This window comes from Calypte anna, chromosome 24 (assembly GCF_003957555.1).
Source record: "Calypte anna isolate BGI_N300 chromosome 24, bCalAnn1_v1.p, whole genome shotgun sequence".
Lineage (NCBI taxonomy): Eukaryota > Metazoa > Chordata > Aves > Apodiformes > Trochilidae > Calypte > Calypte anna.
In genome coordinates, this window is record NC_044269.1 from 2,304,919 (window position 1) to 2,323,801 (window position 18,883).

An 18,883-nucleotide genomic window follows, 5' to 3' on the forward strand; every position below is an offset into this window, starting at 1 on the left:
GCAGGCGACTGGGGGATATTAGCGCTTTCCCCGCTTCTTTATCAGTTTCCCTGGCCCTATCTGGCTCTTTCTGTTGTCGCTGGAGCAACTAATCACCCCCTCCCCTTTTGTTTGGTGTAAATGAGTTTTCCCACTCCTTCCCCGGGCCTGGGTTAATCTGCAAATCCTTGCCTTTGTTTGGGAGTTAATTACCTGCTCGGCCGAGTCAGGGGGCTGTGGGCGCAGGTGACAGGGGCAGCCGTGGCACACAGGGTGGCACCCCGGGAGCGTGGCTGCCAAGGTGTGATAAAGCCACTGGCAGGGCTACAGCTTTGTTTCAAGCACCCAACTCTGCCCAATTAATTTTCCTTTGAAGCCACGAGCCCCTTTTCCCTCATGGGAGAGAGAGGGGAACAACTTTTTGCTGCAGCTTTTGTACCTCTCACCAGGGCAGAGGGGAAACACCTGGGAGGAGGGATCTGTCCTTAAATTCGTTGTCACCCCCTGGCCAAAGGCCTCCAGGTGGTTTGCAGGGAAAAACCGAGTAGGTGGGAATGCATTCCTTGTGCCTGACCTCTTTTTTTTTTTTGGCTGGAGATGCTCAGAGCTTTCCTGACCACCCTCCATCTGGGAACTTTGGAGCTGATGCTGGAGCTAAAGCCACCGGTGGTGGGGGTGAGGAGGGGCTGGGAAATCTTTCCAGGGCTGTTTGATACATCAGTGGCAGTGAGGATGTGTAGATGTTGGCCATGTATGAAGTCACGGGCTGGAGTTTCATGCTAGGGAAGATGATTCCCAGCAGAAGCCACAGGGAGCTACTCCTCATCTGGATTTTTTCTGGTGTGTCCACACCTTTCCTCCTCTGAGAGCAACTGTCCCTTCTGGAAGCAAAATCAGGGTTAGATAATGCTTTCTAAAAGGCTCACAGAGGGCTGGGAGAGCATCCTGGAGGGGAGGAAACCAGTGGCAGGACATCACAATCCTCCCTCACTTCTCCTGCACTGGGGCTCCTCTGACTGATGTGTTCCCTCTCTCTTTTGTTGTTAATCACCTTCCCTCTGTCAGAGCATCTTCCCCTTTTGTATCAGGGCTGGTGGTGAGGACTGAAGGTCTCCCACACTGTCCTAATTGTCAGCTTTGTATCCCCGTTCTGCTTTCCATCCCGGGAGCTTCTCTGCTGCTCCTCCATCCATCGGTGCTCCCGGATCTCTCCATCCCAAGGTTATACCAGCTCTAGCTTCTCCATGGGAACCCATCAGCTCATCCATCCTCCTTCATGGCATGACCATGGAGCTGGTGTGTGGCTGGCTGGGCTCCCTCCAGCCTCCCCCAAGTCACTTGACCTCTTTGCAAATCAATTTAACATCTGTGAAGCAAAGATAATAATTGTCACCTACTTCACAAGGGGGGTTGATGAGGATTAATTCATTAGTGTCGACAGAGGTCTTTGAAGATGGAACAAGCTATCTGAGAGCTAAACGTTATTATTAATTAGCAATTATAGCATGGGGTGGGGAAGGGGGAAAGCAGAGACTCCAGAGCCTCAACTGGGAGCACTTGCTCTGAGCAGCTGCCCCAGTTATGTGCTGCCCCTGCTGCTGGGGGGACCCAGGCACTCTTTGTCCCACAGAGAAGGTGTCCCCTTCCTGCTGCTTCCTGGAGGGTGTGGGTGAGCCCCACTAGTGACGAGTGGGAGGGATGGGGAGGTGAGCAGTGCTTTGGTGTGTTATCTGGTGTCCTTAGAAAGGGAGCAAGTTGGTTTCGGAGAGGTGATGGTAAAGGGAAGGAACCCTCCATGCCTGCCTGGCACCCCAGCACCAGCCCCATGGGAGGATGTATCCTGTTCCTAAGGAGAAAGAGTTGGCAGGAGAATGGAGCCAGGGGAAGGCAGAACCAGTGATTCACAGGACACACAACCCCTTCCATTTCCTCCCTGCTTTGCTTTTTGGCTTACACCAAGGCTGTGGTGAATGTCTCTGTTTTTCTTCCCTGCTACTGCTGTAATCTGGGGTGTTGTGGGGCCACCACCAACCCTTTGGGGCTGGTCCCCATAGATATAGGGACAGCACAGCAGTGCCCACCAAGGCTGTTTATCCCCCTGACACCCCTGTGGCTCTGCTCCTCCCCATCCACAGCTTTCTGCACCTTTGTGGCAGCAAGGTGAGCTCAGCAGGACTCTGAGCTACTCCCTCTGATCAGTCTTCTTCTAGAAACCAAGAGCTTTGCTTCTCTTTGAACCTTTCTGAGCATGTGGCCCTGCTCACCCCGTTCCTCTCCAAAAGGTTTTGTGGGGAGCTCACCCATCTCACCCCAGCCATTCAACAGCAGCTCAGCCAATCCCTCCTGCTCTCCAGGCAGGGCTGGAGGAGGACTTGAGCTGTCTGCAGATCTCCTGGTCACCCCCTGCACAGCAGGTCACTCTGCATCTCTATGGATTTTCCAGCCAAAGGGGTGACAGTGCAGGCTGGGCACCTCCTCATCCAGTTTCCAAAGTCCCGTTGCTCAGCGTGATGGAGTCGGGTGGTGGTTTAATGAGGTCACTGCAGTTTAATGTTACTGCAGTAATCTCTTTTGTTTTACTACATTAAAATATTTGTGGTGGAACGGTCAGACCGCTGTAACGGGAGCTCCGCTACCTTAATGTTATTGTTGCCATGGCAACGCTAATGGCGGCTCAATAACATTATTGCAATTTAATCTTACGGCGATAAAATTAAAGGGGGGAACAGTGAGACCTCGACAACGGAATGTTACTACAGTAACAGCATTGTTATCGCCAGCGCGGGAGCAGAGTCAGCTCGTTGTGGGGGGAATATTGGGACCAGCGGCATCGCCGTTGCCATGGCAACCCCGAGCATCACGGCGGGGGGAAATGGGAGGAGAGGGGCGCTGGCGCGCCGGTACCGCGGTTACCCCGGGGTTGTCAGCACGGGGAAGGTTCCGCTGCTGTGTGTTCACCTTATTCACCCCGTTCCACAATCGTGGGGCTTTTCTCGGGGTCTTTCTTCCTCTTCGTCGGAGCTCGTCAGGGCAGGGGCTGTTGTTTTAGCGGTGGTAACTCTGCAGGGAAGGATTTAAAGCTCTGCCTCCATCTCGTTCCAGATCCTTCTGCCCGGCGTTTTTATAGCGTGTGGCTGTTATGGAGTGATAACGTTTTATATTTATGTCATCTTTCATCGCAAAGGATCCGGGCACAAGCTCCAAACGATTGCTGGGCTGCAGGGGCAGCCAGGAACTCGGCTAGTGCTGGGAGGGGGTTTCATTCCAGGGTATTCCAGGGGGAGCTGAGCACGGATACCTGGACAAGGGAGACAGTAGAGGATTTAGACAAACTTTGTGAGGTGGGGCCAGGGGTCTTGGAGCATCCCGAGCTGCACACCACAGGTAGCACTTCCCATCGCCTGGGTGGGCACAGGGAAAAGTGTCCCCATTCCCAGCTGGCAGCACAGCTCCTGTCAGGGCTGGGAAAGGGGTAGGGAAACAGGGGAGGATGGTTGCTGCAAAAAGTGTTTGTTGTCACAGTGCTGGTTGGTGCATCAGGCAGCAGTGATTTGTGCAGCCCCAGGTGTGGGAGAGGGCAGGTCGGGTACAGCTCAGGGGCTGCAGGATCGAACGTCTTGGGGCATCAGCTCCTCAGGCTTGCTCATTCGGCCCCGGTTCAAGGGGGTCACCCCAAATCTGGCACTGTAGCATCTGGCTGCTGGGGTGGCTGTCGGGTCGCAGAAAGCTCAGGTGCCACGCGTGAGCTCGCTGCAGTTTGCTCCAGCCTCCAGGGGAGGGAGTCTGAGCTGCAGATCTGTCCCCAGCATCCCGGCCACATCCCTGCCGCATCCATCCCGTGTCCCTCCTTGGCCCAACACGCCCCGGGGATGTGCACTTGTCATGCCTCCTGGGCTTGGTGTTCTCTGGCATCCATGAACTGCCTTCATCACCACCTCTTCTGCTTTGCACAGTGGATGCATCCTGTTCTTTGAGCCCCTCTGCTCCTTCCCAACTTGTCAGGACATCTCCATCCCTTGACAGCTCTTCTCAGTGTGGTTGGGACCTGAATTTGGCCATGCTGCTTCCTGCCTGTGTTTCACCAGCCCAGCCCTTACCCAAAGCTGGCCTTGGGCAGCCCAGCAGCAGCTCAGCTCCTCTTGTGCATCAGCGTTTGATCTCTTTCCATGGGTATTTGGACTCTGACCACTGGAGTTATTCCTTGTTTGTCCTTTAATAGAAGACCCATGAGCTCCCTTGACACCCAAGCTGGAATCTGTGGGACCTGGGGTGTCCTGCCTGCCAGCTCCTGGTGACAATCTGGTCCTGCATCCCTCCTGCCAAACCTGTTCCTGCAGGACGTGCATGTTTGAAAGCATGAGCAGCACCTCATCTCCCATTCGGTGTTTTTTTCTCCATCATTTGCTTTATTAAATATTGATTTTTCTGTTGCATTATTAAACCTTAAGTCCTGAGCATAAATTCAGAGTTGATACTTTAATCTGGCTCTTCTTTTTTGGCCTTTAGAGCTGATTTTTCTGGCCAATCCCCCGTGGAGACAAGTCCAGAAGTAAAAACCTGTTGCAAAGGCTCGTGGAGCCAGAGAGCAGGAACAGAGGGCTCTGCCCAAGGGAATTTGGGCTCTTTGGTCCAGTTTTTGCCATCAAAAGTGGCATCTGTGGGGAATCCTGGCTTGTAATCTTGCACTGACCATGTGTGGAAGGAGGCTGGGGAGGCATCACCTGAGGTTTCCAGGGCAGTTTGTGGGGTTTTGGCTGGAGGAAGCCCTCTCTTTTTTTGATAGTGTGGTGAGACTGCAAGCTTGAAAGGGGACTTTAGTCTGGAGGCAGAGGGACAGCCAGGCATCCCCCCCATGCCCCACTCTGCTCCCTGGGGTTTTTGGCTGCCTTGTTCTGCCAAAAGTGTTGTGCTGAGGAGCAGGGAGTGAAGGTGCTTGTCCTAAATCCATCTTTTTAAACACTGCTCCTGGGTGACACTGCACAAAGCTGTTCTTTTCCACTCTCCAAATCCAGAAGTTGACCTCGGCCAGGGCTCCAAGCAAAGCCTGAGAGATGTGGGTGGTGGGATTGGCATCAGTGCCAGGCTCCAAAAAGCCACTGGCTGGGCAGGGGTAGTACAGGTGGCCACCAACATGTCCCTGGTAGCCTAAGTGGGTCACACTCACCCGTGCCACTCGCTCCCTATCCCTATCAGAGAGCTGCATGCAGCCAGCCTCTCCCTGCCAGCAACCAGGTGTCTGAATGTCTTTCCAGAGCCAAGATAAAACCCAGTGGCCAAAAGGGAGGAGGGGAAAGCAGTGTGGCAGTGCTGGCAGGTTCAGGAGGATATATAAAACAACACAAAAAAAAAAAAAAAAAAAAAAAAAGGAGAAAAAATAAAAAGCAAGGGGAGGCTTGCAAACAGCTTTTGGATACCAATCCAAACGGGGCGTGGGACCCAGGCCTGGCAGCCAGCATGCTGAGCAGTGATTTAAAAGCAGGCTCCCAGCAGCAGGGAAAGAGGCAGAGGGGGAAGCAGATGTGAACACAATGCTGGAGATAAAGGAGAGGCCAAGGGAACAGCTGCTGAAGAGCTGGCCCAGCCCTGCCACCTCCTGCGGCGGGCACCGAGTGCTAGAAAAGCTCCAGTAAATATCCACGAGCTTAAGGATGGGCTGGAGGGGGATGCTGAGCCCTAGGAGAATGAAAGGGGGAAAATGGGGGTTTTTTTTCCACGTTTTCCTTGCTTGGGTTTTGAAGGAGAGGTTGAAGCTTGGAAAAAAGAAGTTGCGTAGAAAAATCAGGAGCGTTTTGTCCTTCTGTTCCTGATTCTCCTGGTGGTGCTGTGGAGGAGAAAGAGGTTTAGCAAAGGAGAAAGGGGTGGAAAAGTGGGAAGCAGAGAACAAAAAAGCAAGAACCTTGGCAGAGATGTGGGATGAGGCAGTGGAGGTGGCAGACCCTGTGCAATGAGTTGAGCAGATCTCAGTCCACCCTGATGCTACTAAAGCCTCCCCACCAGTGAGCCCTCAGCAAACGGGCTCCCCAGTTTGAACCTGGGACTGTCCTTGCCTGGACCAGCCTCAGGCTGGGCATCACTGAGATGTCTTCTCCATGCTTTGCCCTCCCTGTAATCCCTCCTCCTTGCAGCCAGCCTGGGAGCTTCAGCCTTTGATCCTCCTCCTCTTTTGCAAACACTTCTCTCGGCTCATGGAATTAAATCTCTCGCAGTGTTTTCCTTCCCAATCTTTTCTTTTTGGCTGACTCTGTCTGAAATATTCTAATTTTTTTTTTTCTGCTCCTTCAGCAGCAGGGCTATCTAACTGATGGCCTCACCCAGCTTCCCAGCTGAGCATTAAACCCTTCCTGCCTCAGCTCCAAACAGAGTTCATTACTTTCTGAAAAGCTTTGCTGTCTCTTAGTGCTTGGATGATGGTTGTTGTGGAGGGGAGGGGATTGTCAGCAGGGAGGGGGAGCTGGATTTGGCCAGGACTGCTTTGTAATCAAAATCCTGCTCTCTTTAGAGTGGGAAAAGCCTCTTTGAGTAAAATAGAACTAGCAGCAGCCTCCCTAAGGCAGGAGGACAGAACTCAAGTCCCTAATTAATGTGCAGCACAAGGCTCTTCCCATCACCAGAGCCTCAACACTTGGGGTTCCTGGTGAACCTGTTGTGCTCATCTCTCCCAAACTTTTGCCTCCTGGGAAGGGTGAGCCCTGCACGGTGCTGGTCCCTCTGGTACTGTGAGTTCCTTACCCTGGTACTGGGTCACAGGGCCAGGTGTGGTTTTGCAAAATGCTTTCTGCATCTCTCAGTCTTTTTTTTTTTTGGCAAGAGAGAGCAGAAGTGCTTTCTGTCTTTTGCTGATGCTTCTTCTGGCTCCTCATCTACCTCCCTGGTTTTTCAGCACTTAAAACACTGCCAGGCTGAGGTGATTACAAGGATTGGAGATGCAGTGACACTTCCCAGCCAACAAGTAATTGATTTATTAAAGACATTACAATACATCCATGGCTGAGCCTAAGAGTTTCCTTTGAACTCGCTGAAAAATTCCAAAGGGATTCTGTCTGTTTGCAAGTACCACAGGCAGAATAAATCTGGGCTCCCCCATTGCCTTCCCTCCTCCTCCCTCCAATTTCATTTCCCTTTGACTGGCACAAGTAAATATCACAGCTCGGCAACTCCAGTTCACTGACTGGTGTGATCCAATTTAATAGCATTTAAAAATTCAAAGTGATTGTTAGCCAAATGGAAATGTAAGATTTCATACCCAGCCTGCCTTGGGGAGGAAAGGAAGAAAGAAGGGAGGGTGTGGGTAGTGGAGAAGGAGGGGGGAAGGATGTAGACAAATGGACTAGATAAAAAATAATGGAAAGTAACTTAATTAAAGAGGCTCAAGCCAAGTTAAAAACAGTAATGATTTTGAGTCAGAGAACCATGGGTTTTTCAAATGAAAGGGGAAGAGGAAAGAAAGGGAACTGTGGATAAGGAAAGAAAGGAAAGTGTGGATAAAGAGCCTCCAAAATGGGAGGAGAAGGAGGCAGAGGAAGCAAGGAGTAAAAACAGTCCTTCTGTGGAAAACACACAGAGAATAGTTAGGGCTGGTGATGAGGCCGGGGATTAGAAAGACAAATAGGGAAATTAAAGGATGCTCTGGGGTGAGAGAGCTCCCAGTAGCTTTTCTGGTTTCTCAGAGGCATGGGGGTGGCCAAGAAGAAGGCTTCAGGGCTTCATTTAGGAGAAATGGAAAATGTAGGAACAGTCCTAATGGAACAGAACAGCCTCTGCATGCTCCGGGCATGCTGCTGGCCCTGCCTTGCTCCTTCCTCCTTTTGTTTTTAAGTCCCTTAAACATAACCTAGTGAGCTTGAGATTTGGCAATGAAGTTTTAAGTGCAGGTGGCCATCCTGCTGTGCTCTCCAGAGCCTGATGACTGAGGGATAACCTTGGCCCTGAAGAGCAGAGGCTGATGGAGCATCCATCCATCCATCCATCCATCCATCCAAACTGGTGCTTTTGGTTCATTTCTCCCTTTCTCGCCTTGGTTCTCCATCCGTAAAGCAGGGATGATAATGCTGCCTTATCTCACCAGGTGTTTGATGATAGGGTTATTAATGCCCATGCCACTGGCAGCTCCTGAGAAATAACAGGGCTAGAGAAAGAAATGACTCAAGGGAGGAAGAAGGGGACCAGGACAGGTTGGGGAAGGTAGAGCAGCCTCTGCTGGAGCATTGGATGGGTTTGCGAATCTCATGTGGAGAGTTGTTTTCCTGTGGGGACAGGAGGAGCAGCAGCATCTGGAGGCATAGATCTCCTCACCTGATGTTGACTTGGAACTGCTGGGCCTCCTGATTTATAAAGGGGTGAACCAAGGGGATGGTCATGAGGAGCAGCTTTCAGAGCACCTCATCAGAGAGCAACAGGGCTGTGCTCCCTGCCTGATCCATTCATTTGGCACCAGGATCAAAGGTGGTCATGGGAAGAAGCATCCCAAGCAGAAGCAAAGGATTTGGTTGGTACTTGAGGAGGGCAAGCAAGGGCTGTAGCTTGTTGTGAGGAGGAAGGACAGGATGTAAGGGACTGTTTAGGGACCAGTGGTGATGGGGACTTGTGTTTGACATTGTTTGCACCCAACCCTGCTCCCTGCACATCCACCTCTCCCTCCTCATCACATCCCTTCCCAGATGCTGGCATAGGGCCTGAAGGAAGTTTGCAAGTGGTGATGTCCAGGAGAGCTGAGGATGCATCCTGCACCTGTCTGCTGCCTCCTTTCTCACGAGTTTATCAAGGGCCCCATGGGGCAAAGGCTGTGGGTTTGTTCCTTGCTGGTACAGCAAGATCTGAGGGTGTCAAAGATGTCATAGAGGAGGTTGGGAGGGGAGGAGTTGGATAAAAAGAGGCAAAAAGGATACGGACAGACCCAGAAGTTGAAAAAATTGGCTTTCAGCTGTAATTAACACCGTGGTTTTTAAAGTAAAACCACCCAGTGCAGATTAGGGGGAGTTCTGCTCATCCTCCTGCACGGGTGGGTGAGCTGCCGTGTTCTCCTTGGGCAGGAGCTCCTGGAATTAGATTAGTGTCAGCATGGAAAGTGTAATCATAAACACTCACTTTGTGCTGGAGTCGAGGGAGAGGGAGCACGAGAGCGAGAGCGTGGAGATAAGAACAAATATGCAAGAGCATAGTGTGTTGTTAATGGAAGGGAGATTTATTTCTCTGTGTGTCTTTTTAAGCCTCTAGATAGATCATAAAAAAAAAAAAAAAAAAAAAAAAAGCCCCAGCCCAACCCACACGCAACCTGTCTGCCTGAAATAGCTGAAATGTAATTTAAAGAGCATCATTTTAACTAATGCTTCACTTCAGAGACACCTGCCCTATATTCATTGGAGATGCAGGCTGCATTAGAGCAGCTGATTTATCTTTGGAAAAGATGTTTGAGCTCCTTTGTTCCTGTCGGGTCCCTTTTGCTGAGGGAAGTGGCAGGGTTTGGTGTGCTCAGCTGATGCCTGCTCCTGCTGGATGGAGAGCTGGGGGGCACAGGGGGAGCCTCCTCTGTCTGGGAGTGGGGCTGGGAGCAGGACCTGCCCAGTGGGTGTGGGGCATGGCCCTTGGTCCTCTGCTCAGTTGTGGGGAGAGGAGCTGAGGTTTCGGGCTGAGGTTAGTGGGACAGATGTGCTGATGCACCAGGTGGGAAATATCCTATAGACTTGCTGCTGGTTGGGACAGGGGCTTCCAGCTTGGTGGGAAGTCCTATTTGCTGGCACATCCACTCGGGATGCGTGTCTTAAACTACATCTGGGCATCTTAAACTAGATCTGGGCATCTTGGCTCACATGAGCCCTAGCCACACAAAGGATGTGGCTAGTAGGACCGTCCCCATGAAGGAATGTCCCCAGCTATAGTTTCTGTGACCATAGACTCTGGTTATCTTCTCATCTTATACACTGTTGTCTTGTTAGTAAGCCTGCAAGGAAGAGAAATTCTTGTTATTGCACTGGTAGAGAGATGAGAGCAAAGAGACAGAGTGTTTTGCCCAGGACTCCTCTGGAGCAGGGAGCAGTGCAGGCATTGAGCCATCCTTCTCTGCTGCTTATTCACCCGTAACAAGGAGGCTTTTCTAACACAAAACTAAAAGGAAAATCCACAGATCATGATTTTCTGCTGGAATGTGACTCGGGTCCTGCAGTCCTCAGGAGATGGCAGACCCAGACAAGCCCGAGATCCCAGGTGGCTTCCTTCTGCTGGGGGATGGCTGTCGAGGATGAGGGAGTGTGGGGACATGGAGGAGGAAAGAAGAGGAGAGGAGAGTTGTTGTGAAATCCCTAGCTCACCCTTTGTGATCTGAAGTTCAGATGTAATATTTTTCTCAGCTCGGGTTGCTAATGCGGTTTTGTTCTCCAGAGTGTGCGTGGCCCGACTTCCCGCGCAGCCTTTAATTAGTTTCTGGATGATGACATCTCCACTGAGAATCATCTCGTCCTGTCCCTCAGATCTCAGGGGGAGATAAAGGAATCTAATAAAGACATCCAGCATTTCTAGGTGATGTGTTTGACAAGCTCGGTATTAACGAGAAGTCATGTTCAAACTTTCTCGGGCACTCTTGGCACTCTGCAGCTCGTCCCCCACGCTGGGACTTCTCCCCAGGGGCTTTGGTGGAGCCTCTGTGGTGTCTGGTGGGACAAGAGGGGCAGTGCTGGGGACTCTGCATCCCCAGGCAGAGTGACACAGAGTCGCTGTCACTTTGATGGTCACCATGGAGGCAGTTGTCAGCACGGCTGTCGCACCTGGAGGAGAGGTGTCAATAATGCTGGCAATATGATGCAGGTGTCTTCAGGTTTTCAGATTCTTCAATTTTCTGCTTTTTATCAGGCATTGCATGCCTCACAGCGAGGAGTCCCAGGTGGCTCAGGGTGCAAAAACTGGAAGCTGGTTCCTTGCTAGTGTGTGGAGCTGAAAATGAGATCTGTCTAGACAGGGAGCTGAACTGTCGAGCAGTCCTTGTTCATCTGTGTTTCATCAGGGTTGGCGATGCAAAAGCTTTCTTCTTCCATCTTAGGGGGTTCTTTGAGGCTTTGGGTGTTGTGGGTATATTGGGTTGTCTTTGAAAGAGGAGTATGAAGTAGTTGATAAAGGAGATCAGCATCATTAGGGCTCCTTCTTAGAGAAGTCCAGAGCAGTGCCGTGACTTCCTCGGGGTATCAGAACAGGAAAGCAGAACTCTCCCAGACCTCAGTGATGGATTCTGCATGCTCTAAACCTGTTTGTTAATAAATAGGCTGTTGCTTCATTTCCAAAAGGTGGGGGTTTCAGTGTCAGGTGCTTCTTCCTTTTTTGCAGTAGGAAAAAAAAAATAAAAGAAGCTGATCCCTTCAGAAACAAGTCCAGGCAGGCAGCACCTCAGCTCCTCAGGGTAGCAACACTCGTGATGGACCCATCCAAAAGTCAGGAAAAAAAGTCCTTGTGCTGGAGCCTCAACCCTCCTTTTTGTTCCACGTTTATTCTGGCATATCCCTTGTTGACTGCAGTAGGACTGTTGCTGATTTATGCTGTCGTAAGTGGCATCAGCTTGGGCTCCCTTTTGGCTCTTAGCTATAAAGTTTGTCTGCAGCAGCCCTGCTGCTTCTGCGGTGAATTACACCAGCGTTCACAAATACTTTACTAATGAATGATTGGAAACGTCTTGTCTGCCCCCCTCCTCCTCTGAGTTATGATGCTGCTGTGCCATAGAACCTGCTGCAGAGACGAGCATAAAAAATTTGGTGTCCTCCAAGCTCAGGAGAGCTTTGCTGCAACAGGAGCCGTTCTCGACGAGGGAAATCATTTAGACACATCTCGGTGCCGTATGACACATCTCATTACGCCCTGCTTGCCAACAGCAATTGCCATTAGTTATTTATTAATTGCTTATTAAGGTTGTTACATGTGTCCTCTTCGTTTCCAGCCTTCTCCTCTTTGGCTGCCTCCAGGTTCGTGCAGGAGGGGCTCAGCGGAGCCAAGCTGAATGGTGGGGAAGGGGGTGATGGGGAGCCCTGGGGGGAAAAGTCAGCACCTGGAATTGTCAGGGGGTTGTATATCAGCCTGTGTGACCCACAGCAGGCTCTGAGGCTGTGTTTTCCCTTTTTTTTTTTTTGCACCCCGAGGACTTCAAGGTGCTTCCTGAGCTGTGTTGATACGATGGAAGGATACTCTGCTTTCCTCTTGGGTTAGAGTGGCACAAACTGAATTAAAACCTCCATTATAATACACCTATAATTGAAGGCCCAGGTGTCTCCATTTGCTCTCTGACTTTAAAAGGCAGAAAGGTTGTGAGCACAAAAGAGGGAGAATGCACAATGGAGGTGCCTGGCACTGCAGCAGCCTCAGCTCCTGGCTGGGGAAGTCTGGGGGTGATGGAGGGAAGAGGCTTTTTGGGAAAGCAGGAGCAGCACCAGGCTGATGTTCAGGAAGCTGCCTCTGCACACCACAGATCACCTGCAGAACACAAGTCCGAATCTCCCTCTTTTTTTCTTCCTTTGAGATGCTTTCATAGGTGTTCTTTGTTGTTTCCTTTGATCTGGAGCAGGTGTGGCTCATGCTGGAAGATGGAGGTTTGCATATTTTATGATGGGGGAAAGCAAAGTCCTGCTAGGTTTACCAGGAGGGGCTGCAAGCACCCAATCTGCCCCATTCCCCCATAAGAAGGGATTTGCAGGGCTGGAAAGGTGACATAGGTAGAAAGGAGATGGTTATGGCAAAAAAAAAAAAAAAAAAAAATGCAATTACTCCTTGAAGGCTTCCAACTTGGTGTGGCTCTTTCCCTGTCTGGTGGAGAAGTTGCTCCAGATCTATGCTTCTTTGATTCTCAGGGTCACTTTGCCTCTTGCCTGATGTGGGGCTGAACTTTGGGAATGCTGGAGAAGCCCAACCACTCCAAGGGTGCATCAGGAGACAGCAGCAGGGACAGAGTGTCAGGGAGAGGGAAGCAGGGGCAGCAGCGTGGTCATTGCATGCAAGGAAGAGGGATGGGGAAGTAAAGATGGCAGGAAAAGGCAGGGCCAAGGGGTCTGGGCATGATCCATGAGGTTTTGCACGTGTGCTGGCACTGGGACAGGTGTTGGGAGGGGAAAGCACAGAGGGGATACAGACTGTGCCAGTGGCAGGAGGGTGTCTGTGCACCAGGGAATATATCTGTGTAGGCAAGCACATATGTTTGGATCCGTAAAGACATATATCACCTGACTGAACACCTTCCAACGTCTAACTCGCCATATGGTTTGGTTAAATATTTAAGCAAGCTGCTTTCTGTCCTGGGGACTCAGTGTGTGCATGTCCAGGGAAGCTGGGGACATGCCTGGGCACCTGCAGAGGGCTGCAGTGCTGAGAGCAGCCTGGAGACCTTTCCCATCATCCTGGCAAGGATTTGGAGGGAAGAAAGAAGAAGTCAGCTCAGTAAAAGCCCAGCCCATCTCTGGGGAAATCTGAGCTGTGTCACTGGAGCAGCTTGGCCAACACTGCTGTGTTTAATCACTGTGGAGCGAGGGAGATGCTGAACACAAAAGGACTGCCCGCAAGGAGAGGGTTCCCACCTGGGAAGCCTGCATTTATTTAGCTTTATTTATTTATTCATTCCCATAGGGGCACAGCTCCATCTGTGTCCTGTTTTCAGCAGAAGGAATTTCTCCTCTGCCCCGTTGCTGCAGCAGTGCCAGCTGATGGAGAAAGAAGAGGCAACGGGAGCCCCCGTGACCCTGAGATAACATTAAATATAGACTTGAAATCACTTATTTATTAAGGTTAACCTCCATAGCGTGGTAAAAACCTTACAACATACCTATTCAGGCTCCAGAAGGGCATTTTAAAAAGTTTGTGTGGTTAATTATTCAAACATTTAATTAGCATAGAGTAACTGTGGTGTCAGATCCTACCACTGTGCATTCCATTGAAGGTCTCACTCTGGTTTTACTTCCCACCCACTCCTGCCTCATCTCATCCCAGGTGGGTTGCAATAAGTTGCTTTTCCCCCAGCATGTCCCCAACTCACCAGGGCAAGGTGGGCTTTTTTCTCAAGCCCACAGGTAGCTCAAGGTGCTTTTAAACTTGCTGGAGAAGGCTGCAAAATCCGAGCAGCAACACAACCACCTCTCTCCCCCTGCTCTGTCTGGGCAAAAGTTAAACCTCCTGCTGTATTGCTGACAAGGAGGATGTAATGCTCGTGCTTCAGGAAATCCGAGTTAATTTTGTTTTCATTGTGGTTTAGAATCTTGGTCAGTCGACTTGATTGCTGATTTTTGTCTCCTGCCTGGGCAAATCTGTGTCTGCAGCAGCAGAGTTGTGGTGCAAAGCCTGATTTGATTTTTATTCAGTCTCAGGGAGCTCTGCAAAACAAGCTGAACTGGGCTGACGTGGATTCAGTAGTTAAAAACATGAGAAAGGTTCCTCTGCAATTTAGGGAGCAGCATGTTGAGGGTGATGGATCTTGCTCTACCTTTTTTCTGGACTTTCAGCTGGAAACTATTGCTCTTTGCAGGGATGGAGAGCAATTTACTGTGCCTCTACTCATCTCTTTCCACCTCTCTAAAATGGCAATGGTAATACCTCCTTGGCCTATTTTTGTTGTCCAGACTGTACACTCAGTCTTTTTAAAGTGGGACTTTAGAAAAAAGGGGTTTTTTTTTTAAAGGTTTCCTGGCGGGTGGTCCCAGCCTTACCAGGAAGACAGTGGGGCAATTGTAACACTGTTGTAATTAATTATGTCTCCTTAATGGACTCCCCTGGCTATTGGTAGAGCATCTCCCAGCTCCCTGGTCCCAGGAGACATCTGCTGTCCCTTTAATGACACTGATGCATATTAATATTTCTTTTTGTATCATTTTCGTGCCCTCCACTGTCCTGCCCCTGAGCCCCCACTCTTCTGGGAGCGTTTGTTCCGTGGTTGTCCTCCAGTGCATGATTAGCAGATTAGCCATCATACCCAGAGCAGCAAAAAAAAAAAAAAAAAAGAACTCCCAGGAGCCCTTCAAAACAGAGAATAATTCATTACCCACCTTGATTTCCACTTAAAATGTACTTTAACTACACTTCCAACTACAAACCCTAAATCACCCTCGTGTTCACAAAAAATCCATCATTTTTTATTTTATTGCCCGGCGCTGGCATGACATAATCCCTTCCAGAGCATCTTGGAGTGCTTTACAGATCAATAAATTACTTACCTGCACAGCAGAGGCAACGCGTGCAAGGCCATTGCAGTCATTCCGCCTCGACGCAGCCCCGGGGAGGTGGAGAAAGGCAGGGAAAAGGGGGCTGGGGAGTGGGATCCAGGCTGGGAACGGGGCTGTTGGAATGCTCTGGGCTGCATTTTCCATCAGGTGGATGAAGAGGGCTCGCCCGGGGAGGCTGGAAGGAGCAGGATGCTTTGCAAGTGATTTGTGACTCTCCTGCAAAGTGCCGCAGCGGGGTGCCAAGGCGCTGCGAGGCTCCAGAGAATGGCCTGGAAAAAAAAACCAACAAAAAACCATCAGCTGAGGAAGGTGATGGTCTCTATTATGATCTGCAGGTGCAGAATGAGAACAGCAGCTGAGCTTTTTTTTTTTTTTCTCCTCCAGCCCTTCTGTTATGCTTGCAGAAACCCCAGCCCTCCCCGACAGCCACGTGGTGTCCTCCGCTCCTCATCCCTGCTCGCTCCTCATCCCTCTCCCTTCTCAGTGTTCCCTGTCCTGTCTCTGTGTTCCCTCTTTGGGACTGGACCCCATGTGTCTTACCTGTTCCTGGGCACCCATGGTGACAGTAGGGGTGTGGTGGGATGGCTTGTATCCCCATTGAGTGTTCCTGCCTTTGCACCTAGACCTTAGAGGCTCCTCTGTGAACCTCTCATATTCATGGCCAGCACCTCTTGGTGCTGCTCTGGTTGCAAGGGTTGTAAGAGACCTGTCCTGGCTGCAGAAAGAGTGCTCTTTCAGGTGCTCTTGCTGCCCCAGGAGCAACTGCTGCCTTCAGGGGTGTCTGGAGGGGGTGGATGATGTTTTCCCGGGAGGATGCAGCTCTGCTGGGAAGGGTTTGTCATGGATGGAGAAAAGGATGAGTACTGGATGTGGAGTGAGGGAGAAGCACCATCTCACACAGGATGGAGGTGCTCAGGATGTCTCAAGCCTCCCTGAAATGACTGAATCCCCTCTGGCTTTAACCCTATCTGCTCTGCCCCCTCTTTCCCCTTTGTGTTCCTGTCAAGTCAGATGAGACTGATGGACTATTGCTTGTTGAGGTGGAAGTTGGAAATTCAGCCTCCTTCACCCATGTTTTGAGATTGGAGATGGAGCAGAACCAGTTGCATTCTCATTTTCCTCTTTATGTCGTTGCAGTGTCTCCGAAAATCATCGAGATCTCTTCTGACATCTCCATCAACGAGGGTGGCAATGTCAGCCTCACCTGCATAGCCACGGGCAGGCCAGATCCAACAATCACCTGGAGACACATCTCACCCAAAGGTAAGAGCTGAACATTATCCAAAATATTCTGGGAAGGACACAGTGCTGGTTACCAGTTACTGGGGAGGTGTCACTGGCTGGTTCATGTGATACTTAAACTGCCAAGAGAAGGTGATTTGCACCCAAAAGATGTGACTTGATGAAGAAACTGGTAACTCTGGTGGAGAAACATCTGACTTGGTGGTCTGGGAGAGGAGATGATGGTTTTACTGGTGTGGAGGATTTGGCAGTAGGTACCAGGTTGGGATTGCTGAGCTTAGGGATTGAGTGTGGTTGTCTGGCCCTATTTGGAAAAGTTTTCAGTGAATTCTCCCATGTTCATTTAAAGTAGGACTATAAATAGTGCAAATGAGCAGGGAAAGACACAGAGAATTAATTGGTGGCCTTGTTAACTGGTAAGCAAACATGAGCAGAACTGTGTGGGTGTGCCTACTGGGACACAACTTCCCACACATCCCTGTTCAGGAGCATCTGATTTCAAAACCCTTTTGCAGCTGTTTTTTGGCATTTATTCTGCATTTCACAGACCTGTTTATTCCCAGTGGCCGTGATGTTCTCACTGGTGAGCTGAGGTGAGACCTGGGGGGTTTGGGTGGGATGAGCCACCCAGCCAAAGGGCAGTTCTGCTCCCATCTAAGCACTTTGGTTTAGCCTCAGTCATTTTTCCCTCCATTTTTCCCCATTTTGTTGTCCCAGACAAGTGCCTCAGGCTCCCCTTGGGGACACCCAGGCCAGGCTGCCCAGCAGACAATGCAGTGGCTGCAGTGATGGATGGTGCTGTGTCTGCTCTCTCTGGTCAGCTGCCTGATGGTGGCTGCAGTGACTCAGTGCAGCTCCATTGATTTTTTGTTATTTGTCTGCTCTGTAGCAAGCTGCTGGGCCAGATCCATCACTCTCCTTAGCCCAGGCAGAGGGTGAGCTGAGTTGGCAGTATTTCAGCCTGTTCCTTGGGCAGGAGCCTCTGGAAAGACCATTTCCCCAGTTCATGTGTGGGTTTGTGCACCTTAGGTGGTCGTGCCTCCAAGAGGGTGGTTTTTGGTTGGGGTCTCTGTGTGGATGGGTGATGAAATGCAGGGTGCAGATCCGTGTGCTCCTCTCTGGCCCTGAGCATCTGGCCATGGCATTGAAGTCACTGTCACTGTCTCTGTCACCATCAGGTGGCATTTATGGTTGAGGCAGCCTGTCTGCTACCACCTCAAAGCCTTTTCCTTTCTTCTCTCCCCCTTGTCTGCCCTGGCAATGGGAGTTCCTCTCACTCAGCCTCCTTGCTGCCCATTTTTCTTGTGCAGACCTCCAGACCCACTCTCCTTCCCAGATCTCCTCCTACTCCCCAGGACCCTCCTCTCACTCTCCCATGCCCCTCTCTGCCATCTTCCAGTCATTATCCATGCTCCCCTATCCAAGCTCCTGCCTTACCATGCTTCTGCCTTGCACAGGGGCTGTTTTCCCTGTTTGCTGCCATCCAGCAGATTTCTTTCCCCAGGGAATCTTTACCTGTGCTTGAACCAGATGTTTCCATTTTCCTTAGGATTTAGCTGCTATGGAAACTGAGGATGCACCAGGAGAGGAAGAGTGAGCTAATCAGAAATTACCTGTGGTGCTGCATAATTTGCAGCAGCAGCTCTTGCCCGATTTTGGCCATGATTAGACATTTTGCTTTCAAAACTCCAAGGGAACAAATGTTCCCAGAGGTTGACTTGAGTCTCACCTCCTGCTGATGGAGGCTGCTGAGCCCAGGGGTGGCCCCAGACAGCATCAGTGGTCACCCATCCTCTCTTTCTCTTTTTGGGTGTGCCAGACCACCAAGGGAAACCTCAACTTCTCCTATTGCATTCAGCACACGTAAGAGGGATGAGGGCTGGAAGTGTGGGGACTGAAACAAGAGCCAAGTCCCCTTTTCCTGAGTAGGATATCTCCTCATTTTGGAAGCCAGGAGCAAAGAGGGACCCTGAGCTAGCTGCCAGCCCTGCTACCAGCTGCATCATCCCTGGAGAGGTCTCAAGCCAACCACCTGCTGTTCCTTCTCACTACCTTTCTCTGGAGTGGTAGAGAAAAAGGAGTGGAGGAGAACTGGGAGAATTGGTGAAGGGAAAAGGTGGTGCATAATTGAAGGGTTTACACAGCAGATGGGTAAGAGGCTCTCCCTGGTGTCACTGGGGAGGGGTTTTTTTGCACCAGGCACGGACAGAGCAGAGCTGCAGGAGCTGCTCCCCGTGCTTATGCCTATGAGGGCTCCTCTGTGCAAAGGCACTTCACAGGCTTTATTATTTCATTGGCAGCTTTAAGCCTCCTGTGTGGCTCTTGGTGGGAAATGGAGCAAATAAGAGTGTTTGCTCACTGGGGTAAAGTGCAGTTGGGTCCTCCAGAGGACTGACATCGAGAGCAGCCCAGCTCTGATCCCACTCAATATCCTTTTCCAGCCCTCTCCACTGTTTTCTCTCCTGTGCATAGCTCTGGAGCAGTGTGGT

The 18,883-nt window shown here is 50.7% G+C and overlaps 1 protein-coding gene across 1 annotated transcript in view; it reads left to right on the forward strand.

Annotated features, from left to right (window-relative positions):
- The window catches only part of LOC103526083 (protein CEPU-1), a 131,239-nt gene that overhangs the window by 88,440 nt on the left and 23,916 nt on the right, over window positions 1–18,883 (forward strand). Inside the window, 1 exon segment of the mRNA XM_030464649.1 lies at window positions 16,290–16,415. Coding sequence (XP_030320509.1) covers window positions 16,290–16,415 — 126 coding nt within the window.